A 22978-nucleotide genomic window follows, 5' to 3' on the forward strand; every position below is an offset into this window, starting at 1 on the left:
ATCTACCAAAAAATCTCCTACAACTAAAGAGGTTCAACGATGTCACAAGATAAACATAAAAAAATTTATTTATTTCTATATAGTAACAACATATTGACACCAAAACAGGAAATACAATGCCATCTACAATCACTCCAAAAAAAAGAAAAAAGAAAAAAATGAAATACTCAGGTTTAATTCTAACAAAACAGATACAATACTGGTGAGTAAAATTGAAATTTAAGTAAATGGAGACCTATATCATGTTAATGGACTAGAAAACTCAAGAGAGTAAACATGTCAATTCTCCCCAACCTGATAAACGGATAATACAATTCCTATATAATTCCCAGCAAGATTTTTTTGTAGCTATAGATAAATTAAAACTTATACAGAAAAGCAAAGGAAGGGCGCCTTGGTGGCTCAGTGGGTTAAACCCTCTGCCTTTGGCTACGGTCATGATCCCAGGAGCCTGGGATCGAGTCCCGCATCGGGCTCTCTGCTCAGCAGGGAGCCTGCTTCCTCCTCTCTCTCTCTCTCTCTCTGCCTGCCTCTCTGCCTGCTTGTGATCTCTGTCTGTCAAATAAATAAAATCTTAAAAAAAAAAGAAAAGAAAAGAAATGAGAATAGTTAAAACAGTTTTGAAAAAGAAAAATGGGAATAATTATTCTACCCATTTTTGAGACTTATTAGGCAAAGAAAATGAATTCCAATCTTAGTCTCACACTGTGCAAAAAGGATTAAAGTCAGCATGTCAGGGTTTTCAACATCCCGCATATTACAAAAAAGGTTTGGCCCTTATCTTTGGCTCCTAAGAGGTAACCTCTAAACCCTTGGAATACCCTGCCTAATAAGACTGTCTTTGTTTACCTGGGGACCTTGAGTTAGTTCATATAGTCTACACTAATAATGTGATTTATGATGGGTGCTTTGAAACGTGTTACAAGCTTGAGTTCTCAAAGGCTAGTGACTAATGTCATCCACACAAGGAGTCAATCATGCCAACATAACCAACCCACAATAAAAATCCTGGACACCAAGGCTTAAGTAACTTTGCCTGGTTAGCAATATTTACGTGCTCTCACAAATCACTGCGGGGAAAATGAAACACGGTCTACACAACTCCACTGGGAGAGGACAAATGGTTGGGCCTAGTGTTTCCTAGACCCTGCCCTTTGCTTCTTTTTCTATTGCTGATTTAACTCTGTATCCTTCAGCTGTAATAAACCATAATCATTAGCATGACAGCTTCTCTGAGTTCTGGAATTCTTTCCAGCAAATCACTGAGCTGAAAAGTGATCTTGGGAACACCAAAACACACTTGTTTTATAATAAATTAACTAAAAACTGGATCACAGAATTAAATAGAAAACAAAAAAATGATAAAACTTCAAGGCAAAAAGAGAGAAAAATCTTCAAGGTCTGGGACTATGCAGGGTTCATAGACTTGACCCCAAAAGCACAATCCTTATATACAGTTCTAAAATTAGAACTATTCATCAAACTATTCATTTTAAAACTTTTGTTCTGCAAAAGACACTGTTAGAGGATGAAATGACAAGCTACAAAATGGAAGAATATATTTGCAAACCATATAGCGAACAAAGGATTAATGTCTAAAATACAGAAAGAACTCTAAAAGCTCAACAGTAAAAAAAAATAATAATCTGATTAAAACAGAGGCAAAAGGCATGAAGAAACATTTCACTGAAGAGGACAGATGGAAAGTAAACATATGAAGAAACAGTCAATATTATTAATCTTTAAGGAAATGAAAATTGAAACCACAATGAAGTATCACTACACTCCCATCAGAAAGGTTAGAATTAAAAACCACCGGTGTGGGGCGCCTGGGTGGCTCAGTGGGTTAAGCCACTGCCTTCAGCTCAGGTCGTGATCTCAGGGTCCGGGATCGAGCCCCGCATCGGGCTCTCTGCTCAGCAGGGAGCCTGCTTCCTCCTCTCTCTCTCTCTGCCTGCCTCTCTGCCTGTGTGTGCTCTCTCTCTGTCAAATAAATAAATAAAATCTTTAAAAAAAAAAAAAAGCCACCGGTGCTAACAAGAATGAAGAAAAAACCGGATCACTCACAATAACCCATTTCCATTGCTGACGGAAATGAAATAATCACTCTGAGAAACAGTATGACAATTTCCTTAAAAATTAAACATTCAAATGCCATACAACCAGCAACTGTGTTCCTGGACATGGATGGTTAGAGCAGCTCTATTTCCAATAGTCAAAACTGAAACAACGCACATGGCTTTCAGTGGGAAAATGCTTAACCAAAATGTAGTTTACCTAACACCACCACTGCTGAATACTACTTAGCAATAAGAGAAATGAACTATTTATATATGCAACGATTTGGATGAATTGTCAAAGAAAAAAGCCAATATTATAGGGTTACATACTATATGATTCCATTTTTACAGCATTCTTGAAATGACGAAATTATAAAAATGGGAGACTAGATGTAGTGGTTTCCAAAAGTTAAGGGGAGGATGACCAACATGAGGTGCATACTGTGGTGATAGAAACGTTCTGTAGGGCACCTGAGTAGCTCAGTTAGTTGAGCAACTGCCTTCAGTTCAGGTCATGATCCTGGAATCCAAGGATCAAGTCCCACATCAGGCTCTCTGCTCAGCAGGGAATCTGCTTCTCCCTCTGACCCTCCCCCTTCTTATGCTCTCTCTCTCTCTCTCTCTCAAAGAAATAAAAATCTTTTAAAGAAAAGAAAAGAAACAATCTATGTTTTGACTATCAATATCAATATCCTGGTTGTGATAGTGCACTGCAGTTTTGTGAGGTATTACCATGGATGGAGGTGGGAGGTACTGAATACAGGGTGCATCCAATCACTGTACTGTTTCTTAAAATTGCCTGTGAAATCTATAATTATATCAAAACAAATAGTTTAAAAAGTGATGTGGGAAAAGTAATATGATCAGAGGGATAATTTCATTTGATATAATGATAACACTGAACATTATTAATTATTGTTAAATATTCAAATATTACTTTATAATTTATTTTGGAAAACAGAACACATCCCTTGAATATTCTCAATCACAAGCATTCTCTGGAGGCTCATGTCTAAACACTAAGAATTTCAGCTCACCTTCCACACTGTCAGAACAGGAAGTTCCAATGCCGGTGTCACCACTGTCAGAAGTTATACTATGCCTCCTGATATGATTATTTCGATGGTTAGATGTAACACTTGTGGCCTGCCACAATGATTCATTACCAGGTAACCATGCTGATGAAGAATAATCTGGGCCTACAAAGAAAAATATGCAAAAATTAGCATACTTATAATATCTACAAGTAGACAGAAGAGATCTTTTTTGACCTTAGAAAAAAATATACATAAAAAAGTTATTTTCTGCATCAAATAATTAAAATAGATCAATGATATCTAAGATGCATCAAATAAACTTACATACTGTACACCTAAAAATTCAATGCTGATTTCACAGCTTCCTCTACTAAAGGACCTGGATTTCTACTCATAGGTTTTGAACATTCAAACACATACTGCTGTTTTATTTAAAACGTCAAATCTATCTATCTGTCTGGAAATGTCAGCACTCTGCTCTAGAATATCTGATATGCAGACATCTGTGATACCACACAGAGCAATCAGCTGAGAACTGGGGCCCAGGGAAAGCCTAATTGAATAATATTGCATAACAATTTAAGTGAAACATGCTAATGGAAAATAAATTTTTTCTACTGTATCCTAATCATTTAACATTTAAAATCATTTTGTATTTCTTTTATTTCTTTAGTTATGTTTTCATAAAAGATTAACACCATAGCATCATCATGACTTTTTCTCAATTTTCCCTTTTGAGTGATATTAAATCTTTTTTTGGCTAACATCACTTTTTAATGTTCTCCTGGTCTTTATTTTCAGTTATCTTGTCCACTTTAACTTAATTTTTATTTGCCGTTTTCTGACATATCCATCTTACTCTTTCTTCTTACTTCATTTTTAAATTTTTGTCCATTACAATGCCACACAAAGTATATCCAAGGAAGAATGCTAGTCTGTAAATCACTTATAACTAGTTCATAAAAGTTACAGTAATCTGAGGGGCGCCTGGGTGGCTCAGTCATTTGGGCATCTGCCCTCAGCTCAGGTCACAATCTCAGGGTCCTGGGATCTGTCAGGCTCCTCACTCAGCTGGGAGTTGGCTTTTCTTTCTCCCTCTCCCCCCACCCCCATGCAGAGTGTGCATACATGCTTTCTCTCTCAAATAAATAAATAAAATCTTTAAAAAGTTATGGTAATCTTAAAAAGCTATTTTAAATTTATTGAATTTTATATAAAAGCTATAGAAACACATATCTTTATTAATGATGAACACCATGATTCTCAAATTGGAGCCTGAAACTTATTTGTGGAAGTTAACAAGTTCTACACAAGAATTTGGGGCTTTCATTCAATGACATCCTTAAAAAATTAATAAGCATACTACAGATGATCTGAATAGCTACCTTAAAACAGATTTATTATCAATAATTTCAATGCCCGCATTTGTGCTCTGTTCACAAATGCAGCTGTTTCTAAGTAAAGAGCAAATAATGTATGGGGCATTTATCATCCTGATATGAAACACGATATCTTCACAGAATTGCAAACTGACACACCATTGAAACTGCCATATAAGGAGTACCTTCTAGCAATTAGAAAAAATAAAGTTTTTAGATTTAACGTAAGGATCACAAAATAAAAAGCATGTCCATAAAATGGATTAAATCATTTTGCCACTATTTTTGAAAAAGCCTCTCTCTTATTTAATATTAAAAATAAAAATTCATAAAGATTAATAAAACCAGACCTGAAGCTATTTTCTACCAATACTAATCCTAACATTAAAGATATCGTTTTACTAAAACACCATGCCATGTTAATACTAGTTTAAATTTCTATTTTCATATCATTTATGAATTAAATTTGTTTTGGTTTTATAGATATATAAGGTAAATAAGTAGCCTTAAAAACCATATACATTTAGAGGTGCCTAGGTGACTCAGTCAGTTAAGCATATGACTCTTGATTTTGGATCAGGTCATGATCTCAGGATTGTGAGATCAAGCCCCACATTCAGCTCAGTGCTGGGCATGAAACCTGCTTACGATTCTCTCTCTTCCTTCCTACCCCCACCAACAAGTTTTCTCACTCTCTATCTCAGAAAACAAAACAACACAAACAAACAAAAAAACACACCTCCCAATAAAACATGTACATTTAAACTAACTCAAAATTTTAAAATACTGACCAGAGAGACACACAGCCAGCTTTGATGTCCAGAACAACCACTTAAAACCTAATAGATTCTAGGCCTTTCTCAGAATGGGACTTACCTTAATTCATTTGATTAATCACTCACACATTAAAGCAACAAGTGAAGTATTCTGTAACCAGGTCTGCTCTAACTCTGATCTATCCATAATCTATACCAAAATGTTTTCCTCAATCAGATCCTCAGGTATGGACAAATATTTCTTAAGATATCCAGAAAATAGCATAAATAGGCTAGGAATACATGTAATGACAAAGATATGAAAGAATGTCCAATCTTACTGATAGTGAGAGAAAGTAAAAGTGTTTAGACTTCTAACATTATAGTTGACCCTTGAACAACAATAGGTTTGAACTGAGTGCCTCCCGTATACACAGAATATTATTAAGTAAACATTATCAGAAAACTTTTTGGAGATTTGTGACAATATGAAAAAACTTACAAATAAACCAACTAGCCTAGAGATACCAAAAAAAAATTAAGAAAAAGGTTTGTCATGAGTGCACAAAACACATATAAATATGAGTCCTATTTTATCACTACCATAAAATACATACAAACCTATGATAAGAAGTTATAATTAATCAAAACTTACACAAACATTTCACACATGGTGCCATTTAAAGTCAAGAGAAATGTAAACACAAAGATGTAGAAATAAATCATAATTGCATAAAATTAACCATAGTACATACATACTGTACTAATGTTATAATTTTGTAGCCGCCTCTCATTGCTATTATCCACTTAAAAATCCACGTGATGCTAATCATCTCTAGTACATTGTGTATCACAGTAAAAAGCGATCTCTTGTGGTTCTTGCATATGAAAGAAAACATGAAAACATCATGTTGTGTTCAATAACATAAATCTCCAACACCATGGGACCCATACACAGTGTCACTAGTGATGCTAGAAATGCATCCAAGAAGCGCAAAAAAAAAAAAAAAAAAGCCAGGACATTAGAAAGAAAAAGTTGAATGCTTGATATGTACTATAGTTTGAGGTCTGTACCTGTAGTTGCCTTCCATTTCTGAATAAATGAATCCAGCATAAAGATCATTGTTAAAAATGAAAAGGAAATTTGTGAAGCTGTGACTGCAGCTACACAAGCAAGAGTAAAGAACTTGAACTTTCTGTGAAATATCTTTTTATCTTGTATTGAAAATACAGCTTTTAGGTAGGTGCAAGGTTGTGTAAGAATGGCATACCTAAAGATTAGTATGATTTGAGAAAAAGCAAAGTCATTACAGTACATGACAACTTAAAGCAAAAAGAAGGTAAACGATATAAAGCTGAAGAATTTAATGCCAGCACAGAATGATTTGATAATTTTTAGAAAGAAATTTGGCTTAAAAAAGTTCAAGATAATAGGAGAAACAGCTTCTGCCCACCAAGAGGCAGCAGATGAATTCCCAGATGCTGTTATGAAAATCATTGATGAGAAAGGATATCTGCCTGTACAGGTTTTTAAAGGCAGACGAAAGGGTGTTACTCTGAAAGAAATGGCCACAAAAGATATATTAGTAAGGAAGAGGAGTGAGCACCAAAACTTAATGCAGGAAGGGCTGGGCTAACAGTCGCTCTGTGCAAATGCAGTCCAGCGTGTGGTCAGGACTGTCCTTATCTAAAAAGCTTCTAACCCCCAGCTTTGAAGGAAAAAGGTAACTAACAATCAGCAGCCAGTCTTTTGGTTGCAAAACAAGAAGGCCTGAACAAGAACCCTTTTTCTAGACTGGTTCCATTGATGCTTTGTCCCTCAAGTCAGGAAGCAACTTGCCAGAAAGGGACTGTATTTTATTTTATTTTATTTTTAAGATTTTATTTATTTATTTGTCAGAGAGAGAGCGAGCGAGAGCGAGCACAGGCAGACAGAGTGGAAGGCAGAGTCAGAGGGAGAAGCAGGCTCCCTGCGGAGCAAGGATCCCGATGTGGATCCCCCCTCCTCTTTCTCCTCCTCCTTAGCCTTCAACATGAAGACAAGAATAAAGACCTCTCTGATGATCTACCTCCACTTAATGAACAGTAAATAATCATCATGCCATACAGTTAATAAACTTACCCGCTGTATACACGTGTGACTTCGCATGAAAAATCTAATAATTGTACGGCAAGAACTGCATGAGATGTTTTTGTGCCATTATCATAACTGCCTAAGTATTCACATGCAGAACATCCTGTAAAAAACCTGTATGGTAGTGGATAGCCTATCTTCACACAGGCATAAAATGAGTAATATTAAATATCAAATCAATAATGTGTTAGTTTTCTCAGTTTTGTAACTTTGGTTTCAAAGAATTACATTACCTTATAGTATGCCCCTCTCTCTAGTAACGAAAACTCTATCAGCTTATCATCACACATAAGTGGTTTTTAAAAAAATGTAACACTGTTTCCAACAATGTATTATGAATATAAATGTAATACTATACGCCATTAAAATGTTATAACGATTCATTCATTAATGCATAGGCTAGGCTACTGATGAGCAATCATATTATTGCTTCTTCATTATCAATGCATGAATCCTTATACATGTAAATATATATGAATTTTCTTTTTCGAACTATCTTTTCATTTCTGGTATCTAGCATTAGGTTACATGTATAACAACGACAGTGTTTTGTATTATTTAGGAAATATTGATACAGATATAGACAGTTCATCTTGTACACAGATGATATAAACTTAGGTACTGACAAATACAACACAGTATTGTATTTTCTGTTGTGAATTTCTTAATGTTTTTTCTCTAGCTTACTTTATTGTAAAAATCTAGTACATAACAGATATAACATATAAGATATGCATTAATCAACTGTTTATGTTATCTGTAAGGACTCCCAATCAATATCAAGCTATTAGTAGTTAAGTTTTCGAAGAGTCAAAAAATTCATACACATTTGACTGCACAGCAGACTGGCACCCCTAATTCCTGCACTGTTTAAAGGTCAACTACACTTCTTTTTTTAAAAAGATCCAATTTATACTATACGCTTAGGACACTAAAGATAATTAACAAATATTATGAATAAAATAATACTCTAATCTTTAATTTAGATTGAATTAATTCATTCTGAAAATGACATGTTTTGTCTCTACTCAAGTCAATCCAGATCACAAAGCAGTTAAGAACTATAAGTGAACTATGCTTAGCAGGAAAAATAAGAAAAATTTTCTTACACAGTATTTATATGACTATGCTACTGAAATGGGAACTACTCAATTTCTAGAGACATGCTATGGACTTTAACATATTAAAATAAGTCTCAGTGGCCTATAACAATAAAGTCTTACCTAGGTCCTATCATATTAGAGCAACTGAATGTTTGACTGTAAAATCAGTTTTCTCTAGAACAAAGACAGAAGCACTTCTGTAAGAATAGCAAAGATACCAAGACACCACACTAGACTTCTCTTTGGAAAACAGTGTATTTTTTAACACCAATTTCAATTCTTTTACATATAAATACTGAATGCCTAGGGATAACTTATTTTAAAATAAAAATTTAAAAACTACTTAAAAACTAGTAATTAAAAACTAGTAATTCTCTGGAAAATACAAGATCAGCATCAAGTGAAGAGGTAACCTATTACATTTTTTTTGAAGCTTTTTTTTTTTTTTTTTTTAAGTTGGAAGCAAAGATGCATACAATATCAAGTCTTCCACAATATGTTATATATCTATAACTGCACTTAGAAGAATAACTAATCTTACTGAATTTTTTAAATGACAACTCTAAACCAGAAGAAAATAAAAATAAAGATTTACTTTTACATACAAAAGCTGCATATGACACAAATCATAAATATAAACTGCAGTATTTCTCAAAATGCAGGTTATCAGTGGATTGAGAACCAACTGTTTTACAAAAAAAAAAAAAACACAGAACAAAACAAAATGTCAAAGCATATTTACCCTTGTATGCCAGAAGATGCACATATCTCACATTTCAACACCTCTGAAATGTTAACAAGTACAAAGTACTTCTGTGCAAAGTTCAGAACAGTGGCCCTCAACTGCCCCAATTCTACTATCAGTAGAAATCAATGTATGACTGAATTAAATACAAATAAATCCAGAGAACACGTCTTTTACTTAACCCTTACAGGTAATCAGTTTGTAAAACTATTTAGTCCATTTTGTAAATACTAATTGAAATTAGATCTCTCGTCTCCATGCCCACCATCACAGATCACATCTTTGGCTGGACTGCTGCAAGAATCTCCCTCTGAAGTAAGGCCACCCAAGTCATCCTCAACCCCTATAGCCAGTTACCTTTTGAAAATCAAATATATTTACATCATTCTCCTGTTCATATAAATTTATAGGTTCCTTCCTGCATTTTAAATAAAACTCAAACTACTTAAATTTGCCAAAGTTCTTCACCAATTGACAGCCCACCTTCAATTTCCTCCAACTCCAGCCTCACCCATTCCAGCTCCCCTATAAACACTCTCCAAACATACATACCTAATCACTACCTCCCAACAGATTAGGTCCTTTAATGACTCCAAATTATTTTCCTTCTCTACCTTCTTTAAAGGTCGCAGTTCAGAATTAACTTGCTCTAAATGTCTTCTTTGTGCTCTCCCAATATATCATTAAAAATTCCAATAACAGCATTTTCTAAACTATATTAACCCCTTTGTGTATGACTTTGTTCTTCACCACATTAAGAACAGTAAAAGACAACCTTTTTTTTCTAGCACAGAGCTGCAGAGTCAGGCAGGGTCTCAATAAATGCAGTCATTATTGCCACTACTAGCCAATAAATGTTCATGGTATAAAATTAAAATTCTGGAAACCTTATAATTAGATCTAAAAAGTATTTTTCCTGGGATGCCTGGGTGGCTCAGCTGATTAACATCTGCCCTCAGCTCAGGTCATGATTCCAGGGTCCTGGGATCAAGTCCTACATTGGACTCCCTGCTCAGCAAAGCATCTGCTTCTCCCTCTGTCTGCTGCTCTCCCTGCTTGTGTGCTCTCGCTCTCTCTCTCTCTGACAAATGAAATCTTTAAGAAAAAAAATACACATACACACACACACATATTTCCTTTCAGAATTATGATTAAACAGGATTGGTGGGGGGGGATCTGTTTAATTTAAAATCCAAGAGATTTTTAACTATGCCTTGAGCCAGTCTGCAATTAAGTACCTATTTAAAGATCAGTAAACACTTTCCAAAGCAGCTAAAAAATAATTATTATAAATGGTTTGGGGGGGATGATGGCCAAAATTCCTAATAAATATGAGAAAACAATCTCCTATAGGAACAACAACAACAAAAAAAAAAAAAAACAGAAAAAGTTACAAAAAATTAAAAGGAACATAACATTAAAAAGCATTCACATTACTAGTAACCACACACACACACACAGAAGAGAGAAAATCTCAACCTACACTAGAGATTATCTATCTAAAATGGAAGAAACAATACGGCAATATTTGTTCCTCATTGCCATCATCTAGTTCATTTTAGTACTGATTATTTCTAGGGTAAGTGAATCTAATTGTCTTGGTTTTTTATTCTTCTATTACAGAATTTCTAATATTCCTTAGTGGTAAAGAATGGACCATGAAACCAGGCTGCCTGGACATAAGCTCTATCCAACCTCTTATTAGCAGTGAGCCCTGGAGTAAATCACTTATCTAAACTGTAGCTCATAAATAAAATCCTTAAAAAAAGGGAAGGGGCACACCTGGGTGACTCAGTGGGTTAAGCCTCTGCCTTCGGCTCGGGTCATGGTCTCAGGGTCCTGGGATCAAGCCTGGAATCTGGCTCTCTGCTCAGCAGGGAGCCTGCTTCGCCCTCTCTCTCTGCCTGCCTCTCTGCCTACTTGTGATCTCTCTCTCTCTCTGTCAAATAAATAAAATCTTTAAAAATAAATAAATAAACCGTAGCTCAATTTTCTTCACACGTAAAGAGAGAACAAATTAGAGTACCTATCTTATAGCATTGTGATAATTAAATGAATATGAAGAGCTTTATTTATTATTTAATTCAAATTCAATTAACATATAATGTATTATTGGGTTCAGAGAGATAGAAGTTAGTAATTCATCAGTCTTACTTAATACCCAGTGCTCATTACATCACATGCCCTGCTTACATGTCACCCAGTTATCCATCCCCCCCCACTTCCCACCCCTCCAGCAACCCTCAATTTGTTTCCTATGATTAAGGGTCTCTTATGGTTTGTCTCCCTCTCCGATTTTATCTTTTGGTTTTTTCCCTCTCATACCCTAAGATCCTCTATTTTGCGTCTCAGGTTCCACATGAGTGAGATCATTTAATTATCTTTCTCTGGTTGACTTATTTCACTTAGCATAATACCCTCTAATTCCAATCACATCACTGCAAATGGTTAAGAGTTCATTTTTTGATGGCTGAATAGTGTTACACTGTATGTGTATGTGTGTGTATGTACATATATATGCATGTATATGTGTGTATATATGTATATATATGCATACCATATATATGGTGTATACGTGTGTGTGTGTATGTACGTATATTACCACATCTTCTTTATTCATTTATCTGTCAATGGATATCTGCACTCTTTCCATCTCGCTATTGTGGACATTGCTACTATAAACACTGTGGTGCAGGTGCCCCTTCGAATGATTACATCTGTATCTTTGGGGTAAATACTCAGTAGGGCACTGGGTCATAGGATAGTTCTATTTTCAACTTTTTGAGGAACCTCCATACTGTTTTCCAGAGTGGCTGCACCAGCTTGCATTCCCACCAACAGTGTAGGAGGGTCCCCCTTTCTCCACATCCTCACTAACATCTGTCGTTTCCTGACTTGTTAATTTTAGCCATTCTGACTGGTATGAGGTAGTATTTCATTGTGGTTTTGATTTGTATTTCTCTGATGCTGAGTGATGTTGAACATTTTTTCATGTGTCTGTTGGCCATTTGGAAATCTTTTTTTTTTTAAAGATTTTATTTATTTTATAGAGAGAGATCAGTAGGCAGAGAGGCAGGCAGAGAGAGATGGAGAAGCAGGCTTCCTGCTTGCAGAGCAGAAAGCCTGACTCGGGACCTGATCCCAGGACCCTGAGATCATGACCTGAGCCGAAGGCAGAGAGAGGCTTAACCCACTGAGCCACCCAGGCACCCCCATTTGGATATCTTCTTTGCAGAAACATCTGGTCATGTCTTCTGCCCATTTCTTGATCAGATTATCTATTCCTTAGGTGTTGAGTTTTATAAGTTCTTTATAGATTCTATAAACTAGCCCTTTATCTGAAATGACCTTTGTTAAGTATCTTCTCCCATTCTGCTGATTGTCTTTTGATTTTGTGGACTGTTTCCTTTCCTTTCCTGTGCAAAAGCTTTCTTTCTTGATGAAGTCTCAATAGTTTCCTTTTGCCTTTGTTCCGCTTGCATTTAGAGACCTTTCTAGCAAGAAGTGGCCGTGGCCAAGGTCACAGACGTTGCTGCTTGTGTTCTCCTCTAGGATTTTGATGGATTCCTGTCTCACATTTAGGTCTTTCATCCATTTTGAGTCTATTTTTGTATATGGTTTAAGAAAATGGTCCAGTTTCATTTTTCTGCATGTGGCTTCCCAATATACCCAGCACCATTTATTGAAGAGACTTGTCTTTTTTCCATTGGATATTCTTTCCTGATTTGTTGAAGATTAGTTGACCACAGAGTTGAGGGTCCATTTCTTGGCTCTCTATTCTGTTGCATTGATCTCTGCATCTGTTTTGGTGCCAGTACCATATTGTCTTGATGATTACAGCTTTGTGATAGAGCTTGAAGTCTGGAATTGTGATGCCAACTTTTCCTTCCATTTCTATTGTTTTTTTTTTGGAACAGTTTCAGGAGAACAGATATTAATTCTTCTTTAAATGTTTGGTAGAATTCTCCTGGGAAGCCGTCTGGCGCAGAGCACTTTTTGTTAGGAGATTTTTGATGACTGCTTCAATCTCCTTACTGGTTATGGGTCTTTTCAGGTTTTCTGTTTCTTCCTAGTCCAATTTTGGTAGTTCATATGTCTCTAGGAATGTATCCATTTCTTCCAGATTGCCTAATTTGTTGGCACATAGCTGCTCATAATATGTTCTTATAATGTATTTCTTTGGCGTTGGTTGTAATCTCTCCTCCTTCATTTATGATTTTATCTATTTGGTATCTATATCTTTCCTTTTGGTTAGTCTGGCCCAATCTGTCAATCTTATTCTTTCAAAGAACCAGCTCCTAGTTTCGTTGATCTCTTCTACTATTCTTTTGGTTTCTGTTTCATTGATTTCTGCTCTTTCTTTTTCTCTTCTCCTGCTGGGAAGAGGAAGCTGTATTTGCTGTTCTTTCTCCAGCTCCTTTAGGTGTAAGGTTATGTTGTATATCTGAGACCTTTTTTATTTCTTAGAAAGGCTTGTATTGCTATACACTTTCCTCTTAGGACCACCTTTGCTGCATTCCAAAGGTTTTGAACAGTTGTGTTTTCATTTTGTTTCCATGAATTTTTTAAATTCTTCTTTTATTTGCTGGTTGACCCATTCATTCTTTAGTATGATGCTCTTTAGTCTCCATATATTTGAGTTCTTTCCAAATTTCCTCTTCTGATTGAGTTCCAGGTTTCAAAGCACTGCAGTCTGAAAATATGCAGGGAATGATACAAATTTTTTTGTTGCCAGCTGAGACCTGATTTGTGACCCAATATATTATCTATTCTAGAGAATGTTCCATGTCCACTCAAGAAGAATGCATTTTCTGTTGCTTTAGGATGGAGTGTTCTGAATGTATCTTAAAGTCCATGTGGTCCAGTGTGTCATTCAAAGCTGTTTCCTTGTTGATCCTCTGCTTAGATGATCTGTCCATTGCAGTGAGGGGAGTGCTAAAGTCCCCTACAATTATTGTATTATTATCTATGTGTTTCTTTATTTTTGTTATTAATTTGTTTATATAACTGGCTGCTCCCATGTTAGGGGCATAAATATTTACAACTCTTAGATCTTCTTGTTGGATAGACCCTTTAGTTATGATATAATGTCCTTCCCCATCTCTTATTACAGTCGTTGGTTTTAAAATCTAATTTGTGGGGTGCCTGGGTGGCTCAGTGGGTTAAAGCCTCTGACTTCGGCCCAAGTCATGATCCCGGGGTCCTGGGATCGAGCCCTGCATGGAGCTCTCTACTCAGCAGGGAGCCTGCTTCCCCGTCTCTCTCTTCCTACCTCTCTGCCTACTTGTGATCTCTCTCTGTCAAATAAATAAATAAAATCTTTAAAAAAAAATCTAATTTGTATGATATAAGCATTGTTATCCCAGCTTTATTTTCATGTCCACTAGCATAATGTATGGTCCCCACCCCCCACCAATTTTAAATCTGGAAGTGTCTTTGGGTCGAAAATAAGTTTCTTGCAGACAGCTTATCAGTGGGCCTTGCTTTGTTGGAGGGGGCCTTGCTTTTTTTATCCAAATTGATACACTGTGTCTTTTGATTGGGGGCACTTAGCCCATTTAAATTCAGAGTAAGTACTGAAAGATATGAATTTAGTGCCATTGTATTACCTATAAAGTCAACATTTCTGTAAAATGTCTCTGTTCCTTTCTGGTCTATTTAACTTTGGGGCTCCCTCTTTGCTTAAAGCACACTTTTTAATATTCCTTGTAGGGCTAGTTTGGTGTTCACAAGTTCTTTAAATTTCTGTTTGTCCTGGAAGCTTTTTATCTCTCCTTCTATTTTGAATAACAGCCTTCTATTTTGGTAAAGTATTCTAGGCTGCAAATGTTTCTCATTTAGTACCTGCATATATCATGCCAGTCCTTTCTGGCCTGCCAGGTCTCTGTGGATAGGTATGCTCCAAGTCTAATGTTTCTACCCTTGTAGGTTATGGACCTTTGTCCCAACAACCACCACAGAGAAATATACACTAAAGAAATCAGGAACACTGAAAAAAAAAAAAAAATTAAATTAAAAAAAAAAATCAGGTAAGACCCAAAACTGGGGGAAAAAAAATTTTTTTAAGAAGAAAGAATGTGGGTGCCTGGGTGGCTCAGTGGGTTAAGCCGCTGCCTTCTGCTCAGGTCATGATCTCAGGGTCCTGGGATCAAGTTCCGCACTGGGCTCTCTGCTCAGCAGGGAGCCTGCTTCCCTTCCTCTCTCTCTGCCTGCCTTTCTGCCTACTTGTGATCTCTCTGTCAAATAAATAAAATCTGTAAAAAAAAAATTTTTTTAAATAAATAAAGAAAGAAAGAAAGAAGAAAGAATGTAATCAGACAGGGGGCTAGAACAGACCAATATACTGGATCCTGTGTGTATTTGGTCTCTTTGTCAGAAAACTAGACCCCAAACCTGTAAAGAAAGAGAGAAGTTATATATATGTAAAAAATCAAATACAATGAAAGGACAGAATATAACTTTAAAAAATGAAATTAAAAGGGAAAAAGGGGGGGAAATATAAACAGACAAGTGAACAGAACAGAGCAACTGTATTTTGGTTGGTCTGTTACAAAACACTACATCTCAAAACTGTAATATATATATGTATGTATGTATATGTGATATATATACATATATACACACAAACAAAATACATTGAAATAATGTAACGGTAAAGATAAAAATTTTTTAAAAAAGACTTTAACAGAACCAAAAAAAAAAAGAAGAGAGAGAGAGAGAGATAATATGATCAGACAGGTGAAGAGAACAGAGCCATACACTAGATTCTGATGTATTTTGGTCTGTTAGAAGAAACTGCATCCCAGAATGGTAAAGAAAGAAAAATATATATACAAAAACAAAATTAAATAAAATGAAAGGCTAGAATGTAACTGTAAAACTGAAAATAAAAGATTTTTTAAAAAGTTGAGAAGAAATTGGTTGAAAAGGAAAGAGAGAAAAATTATGAATTTATTCATAAAATTATGAATAAATTTAAAGTCATAAAATTATGAACTTAAGAATTATGGGGGAAAAAACTTGAATTCTGTATGCCATATGCCCCTAGTGTTGGAGTTCTGCAGTTCTCAATGATTGGTAAAGTTGGTCTTGCCTGAATGTTCTTGCTGATCTTCTGGGGGAGGAGCCTGTTACCCTGATTCTCGGGTGTCTTTGACCTGAGCAGAATTGCACCGCCCTTGCCAAGGGGGCCAGGCTAAATAATCTGTTCTGGACTGGATTGCTTTATGTGGCTTTTGTTGCCTTAAGACTTTCCCTACTGCTTTAGAGGATGAGATTGAAATGGTGGTCTCTCTATCTCAAGCCTCAGAGTCAAGAGTTTGGGCCTGACTCCTTAGCGCACCCTTAGGGAAGAGCAGTCAATCACTCTGGTCCTCCCTGGTCTTGGTTGCCACTCCGTGCTCACCCAGCCTGTGACCAAGCATTTCTATCTCAGACAGGCAACCCCACTTTGAGTTTCTAAACCCAGCAGACTCTGATGTACCACCTGCACCACTCCTCCCAGGAGTCTCCACCAGTTCTGCCAGTTCTGCCACTTGTTGGGCCCCAGCTCAGAAAGCAGTTACCCCACCAGGCCACAGCTCAGTTTATGGCAACGCTGAGCTGAGAACCCACTCCTGGGCTCACTGATAGCAGCCAGCTTCCCCACTCCAATGCCTGGAAACTCTGACGCACTCAGGTACCCCTCTGTCTTGTCTTCCTATGACTCCGGGGACACCAAGACCACACTGTCTCACCTAGGATTCTGCCCTGCTTCACCACCTGAGCTCCTTTCAGGCAGGGATGTCCCTCACCGTAGCAGACTTCTAAAAGTTCTGATTTTGTGGGGCGCCTGGGTAGCTCAGTTGGTTAAGTGTCTGCCTTCGGCTCAAGTCATGATCCCAGGGTCCTGGGATTAAGCCCTCCATCAGGCTCCCTGCTTGGCGGGGAGCCTGCTATTCCCTCTCCCTCTGCCTGCCACTCTGCCAACTTGTGCTCTCTTTCAATCTCTCTGTCAAAAAAAAAAAAAAAAAGGATTCTTAAATAAATAAATAAAAATAAAAGTTTTGATTTCGCATTCTGCTGCTGTATCACTTTCCGATACCCAGCTTACAGAGGCCCCCTCCCCTCACAGTGTGTCTTCCCATGTATCAGCTCAGATTCACTTCTCCATCCCTCCTACCTTACAGAAAGCAGTCACTTTTCTATTTGAAGAGTTACAGCTATTCTTTTCTTAGACTCTGGTTGAGTTCACAGGTGTTCGGAATGATTTGATAGCTATCTAGCTGAACTCCTGAGAGCAGACACAACTAAGGTCTCCTACTCCTCTGCCATCTTGGTGAAAAATCATGAAGAGATATACCTTTAAAAGTGCCAGGCATAAAGGGGCTCCTGGGTGGCACAGCTAGTTAAGTATTCCTAGCTTTTGGTTTCAGCCCATTCTCATGGGCTCCGTGTTCAGTACAGACTCTACCTGAGATTCTCTCTCCCTATCCCTCTGCCCCTCCCACTCACGCTGTCTCTTTCAAATATAAATCTTTAATAAGTAAAAATCTTTAAAAGTGCCAGGTATAAAAACAAACACATAAATCAATGGAACAGAATAAAGGGCCCAGAAATAAACCCAAGCATATATGGTGTATTAATTTACTACAAAGTAGTCAAGAATATACAATGGGAAAAGGATAGTCTCTTCAATAAATGGTGTTGGGAAAACTGGGCAGTCACATGCAAAATAATGAAATTGAATCCCTATCTTAATACCATACACAAAAATCAACTCAAAATGAGTTAAAAGCTTGCACATAAGGCCTGAAACCATAAAACTCCTGGAAGAAAACATAGAGGGTAAACTCCTTGACATCAGTCTTGGCAATAATTTTTTTGGACTTGCCACCAAAAGCAAAGGCAACAAAAGCAAAAATAAACAAGCAGGACTGCATCAAACTAAAAAGCTTCTGTACAGCAAAGGAAACCATCAACAAAATGAAAAGGCAACATATGGAATATAAAAAAGTATTTCCAAATCATGTACCTAATACGTTTTTGTTTAAAGTAGGCTCCACACCCACCAGAGCCCAACATGGGATTTGACCTTAAGACCTTGAAATGGAAATCTGAGCTGAGATAAAAGTTGGACACCTAACCAACTGAGCCACCCAGATGCCCCTGGGATTTAATATCCAAAATATATAAGAAACTCATACAACTGAATAGCCATATATATACATATATAGATATGTATATAGATGTACATACAAATATATATCTCAGATTTTAAAATGGGCAGAGGACCTGAATAGGTATTTTTCCAAAAAAGATATACAAATAGCCAAAATCTAAACCACCATGAGATACCACCTCACACCAGTTAGAATGGCCATTATCAAAGAGCCACAAAATAACAAATACTGACAAGGATGTGGAGAAAAGGAACTACTGGTGGGAATGTAAATAAAAACTGAATTTTAAATAATCAAAAACTATTAGTCTTTGCTTTCTAAACATAAAAAAATAGAGAAGGTCATTCATCAACTACTTTAAATAATTTTAGACACATTACCACTAAAGGTATAAGACTATATTCTTCAGATTTGATTCTGAATTTCCTTATTTACAATTCTGTCACAACAAGGAATACCTTTCATTGGTTTAGGTTGAGGTTAAGATTACTTCAATTAAGAACAATGATCAGATAAATAAGTGGTTTGCCTTTCACAGAAAAAGTATGAATTCAAACCAATAAATATTTGCCAAGTACTCATTATATATGTTTAAAAAGGAAGAGTCTTATCTTCTGGTTACTTGAAATGCTGCGTTCAGAAAAAGTACATTGGTAGCCATTTAGAAAGAGGGCCACATTTAATTTAATCTCTTATAACCCTCTGTTCTGTTTATAAACTAGTAAAAATGAGACTTTTTAATAAAACCACTGCAAATGTGGAGAAAGTATACCAAATGGTATTCCAGAGGTTCCCCTTTGTCCTTGAATATAATTATTTCAAAGTACCACTAGAAAATATATTCTACACATGGTAGCAAATTATGCCAAAACTTAGAAGGATCAACAGCACCTAGGAGAAAATAAAAATCCCAATCAAAAGAAGTTTTCCTAAATAAAGAAGTAGTTAAGCCTAATAAATGCTACTTTTATTTATGTGACCATTAGCCTGCAAAGGAAGTTAAGCTAATTATTTCTGTTAGCCTTTTGTTTACTCATGCCTAAGTGCCACACATATTTAAATGCCAAAGCTAAAACAAAACATTAGTTCTAGGGGGTGTCTGGGTGGCTCAGTCAGTTAAGCATCTGACTCTTGTTCTCAGCTCAGATCTTGATATCAGGGTGATGAGTTCAAGTTCCAACACATTTCAAAATAAAGTTTTGAGAAAATTAACTATCTCCCCAAAATTAAAGAACTTAATTTCTAGTCAAGCTTTTCAGTACATTATTCCTTAAATGTGATGCAATGCTCAATACTACTGAGAAAGCTTCTCAAAAGCTTCTGCAATGTCATGGCAAGGCAATATATATTTCTTAGGGTCAATAAACACACACCTGCCTCTATAAGAGCAATACAACATCCTTGTAGAAAACTTTGAATTTTACATGATATATAGTCCAAATTTTTCATCCCATTCTCATCCAGAGGATAACTAAAAACTATAGTTCATCTCTAACAGAATTTTAGTACTGCAAAGTAGCATCAGTAAAGCAATCAGATTTATTTACTAGACATCTACCATACAGAAAAGGCATGAAACAAAGATCTTGATCTTAAACTCATTCTTTATAATTTATAATCTAATGAATGACTTGAATTAATTTAGTACTATGTAATGAAATCTTAAAACCACTTATGACACTTAATGACAAAAAATAAAAACAGAGGCAGAGTCACTATTTTGAGGCAGATTCTCGGTTCAAAGAATAAAATAAAACTAATTACCAAAGTCTAGGTTCCCTGACAGAAAATGCATTCTGATGGGAAAAACACTTATACCATTTTAGATGCCCTGGGCAAAGTCAAGGGTCAGCCACTGTTCAGTGTAAGGCATTCCAGGAGACACTTCCCCTAGTTTTAACACCAGCATCCTAGCTGGTGACCCTAACTTGAGAAGTAGTAAGGAGAAAGCAATTCAAACTTCTATTTAGGACGCATGTATTAATCTCTATGCAATAAAGAGTAGATTCAAGAATCTCCAATTCCCACCAGCTTTAAATTTTTAAGTCTCTCACTGAAACTGGCCAGTGACATTGGTCCATTCTCTTCTGACTCATTTTACATGGCCCCTTAGAACTATAAGACTTTAGTGATCACTCCTTCTTTTAGCCTTCTTTCTTCTAGAACATCACACTCTGGTTTTACTCTGAACTCACTGGCTCTTCTGTTTCTCTGGATTGTTCCTCTTCCTCTACCTGACAGAAAACATTAAATGTCCCAGAGTTTGATTCTCTGCTGTTTTCTCTATACTTTCTGTGACCACCTATAAACACCATTTACACTCATATCTCTAAAAATTCATACCTCCACCTCTCCCATCTCCCCAGTGAGCTCCAGACTGAATATCAGACCTGAACTTCTTTAAAAAGCATCTCAAATTTCACATGGCCAAAACAGAACTCAATTCTGCCTGCCTTCCTCACTCTTCCCTGCCTCAGGAAATGGCACTACCATCCACTATAATTACTGAAGCCAAAACTAAGACATCGTCTTTGATTTCTCCTTCCCTCCTTTTCTACCTCCAAACCATCAGTAAATCCTGTCAGCTTTCTCAAATATATTCCAAACCCATTCTTTTCTCTCCAAATTCGATTTTACCACTATGATCAGAGCCATCATCTGTCACCTAATTACTACAATAACCTATTAACTGGCTTCCCTACTGCTCTTTTCCCACACCCCTCCACAATTTCTTCCCCTCACAAAACAGCCAGGAGTGATCTTAAACACCAAGAACAGAGAATGTCTACTTTGTTTCCCCAATACACAAAACAGCGTCAACCTCATAGTGGACACTCCCTGGTGAATGAATGAACAGTCAGTCGTCTCTCCTCCCCTTTCATACCTAGCTTCCCCCACACAGAATAGAATCCAAACTTCTTACTACGCCTTACTTCATCAGGCCTCCTTCACCTCACATCCCTGCTCTCTATGCTCCAGATTCACTGGCTCTTGATATTCCTCAAACTCCTCATTTTTACCATAGAGATGTTTCTGTACCTTCCACCTGAACACTCCCGCCCTCATGCCTGGTTCCTTCTCATCGTTCTGGCCTCAGCTCAAAATCACCTCCTCAGAAAGGCCTTACCTGACCAGCCTCTCCAAAGTAGATCTATCCATCTTCTGCCACCTCACCCAGTTTCCTTTACTTCACAGTACTTAGCAGGTAAATTCTCTTGTTGTTAGTTTACTTACAGACAGCTTCCTCCTCACTAGAATATAAACTCCTTTAGAGCTGGGACCTTATCTTTCTTGCTCAGTGATGTATCCCTAGAGACTAGTACAATGCCTACTACATAATATTTATTGAAAGAATGACTCACAAACATTTACCAAGTACTTATTATGTGCCAACTGCTATGCTAGGTAATAACAATGGATTTTTTTAATTAAACAAAAATAGGAAGTGGAAACAAAATAGTAGTATGAGGAGAAATTTGATGTTCATTTTATGTTGACCATTCCTGCACTTATAATGAAAGATCTTCTATGATAAATTCTACTTTTCAAAATATTATTTTGGCAGTATAAAATAAGAAGACCCTTAAAGTATTAGTAATAATTAGTATCTCACTGCAGCTTTGGAAGTTATCTAGATGATGACAATATTCATTTTTAATGTACATTCTATATATTAGTTCCCACTAATTAAGCCATGATTCAATAAAATACTATCTAGGACTCTTCATGTCTTCAAAATACACATACAAACATTTCATCCAATCAGAAAAATCATGACTCTGTAAAACCTTCCTGCTCTCAACATACAGAAATATTCACAACATGACAATAGTGGTTGTCAACTCACCATTTATTGTCTGGCCTCAGATTAATTAACCAGCTTCATTCAAGCCAAGAACTGATCAAATTCCAATTACTAATCAAGTTCATTTCACAAAAGTCATCACTAAAGTTGAGATTCACCCCTCACCTCCCGATGCCTATTATAACAGAACATGTCCAACTGAGTTTAGGTGAAAAAGTTACGTTTCATTGTTACCACAGTACTTTTAGATCCATCTAATTCAGAACCACAGCAGAAAACCTTAGTATCTGATGTAATCATACCAGTTACCACCATTATCATTATGACATCACTAAACACCTTATGGCAAAGCATCACCTAGGAAGAGGTAGATTTCAAGCTCAAGGCACTAAACAAATGACATCTCTTCAGATCTTATGTTCTCTATAATGTCATATTTTAGCACAATTTGAAACTATCATATCCTACTCCAAAATGTTGTAAGGGTTGAATATACTAATATTTTTAAAGTGTGATTTATAAAATGAATCAAATTCAGTGTAACTAGATATAAGTACTCAAAATATTACACTAGATTTTTTAAACAGGAGGGAAATAGAGACACTTGGGTGGCCCAGTCAGCTAAGCATCCTAACACTTGATTTCGGCTCAGGTCATAGTCATGATCTCAGGGATGTGAGATCAAGACCCAGTGTTAGGCTCTGCACTGGGCATTAAGCCTTCTTAAGATTCCCTCTCTTCTCCTCCCTCTGCCCCTCCCTCTCTAAAAAACAAAACAAAACAAAAAACCTAAGGGAAA

General features: G+C 36.5%; 1 protein-coding gene across 2 annotated transcripts in view; it reads right to left on the bottom strand.

Annotated features, from left to right (window-relative positions):
- CEP85L (centrosomal protein 85 like) overlaps positions 1 to 22978 on the bottom strand; it is a 182153-nt gene that overhangs the window by 154050 nt on the left and 5125 nt on the right. For both annotated transcript variants that reach the window (XM_059400619.1, XM_059400617.1), the window contains exon 2: positions 3098 to 3259. In XM_059400619.1, coding sequence (XP_059256602.1) covers positions 3098 to 3259 — 162 coding nt within the window. The remainder of the gene's footprint in view (positions 1 to 3097; positions 3260 to 22978) is intronic.

This window comes from Mustela nigripes, chromosome 5 (assembly GCF_022355385.1).
Source record: "Mustela nigripes isolate SB6536 chromosome 5, MUSNIG.SB6536, whole genome shotgun sequence".
Lineage (NCBI taxonomy): Eukaryota > Metazoa > Chordata > Mammalia > Carnivora > Mustelidae > Mustela > Mustela nigripes.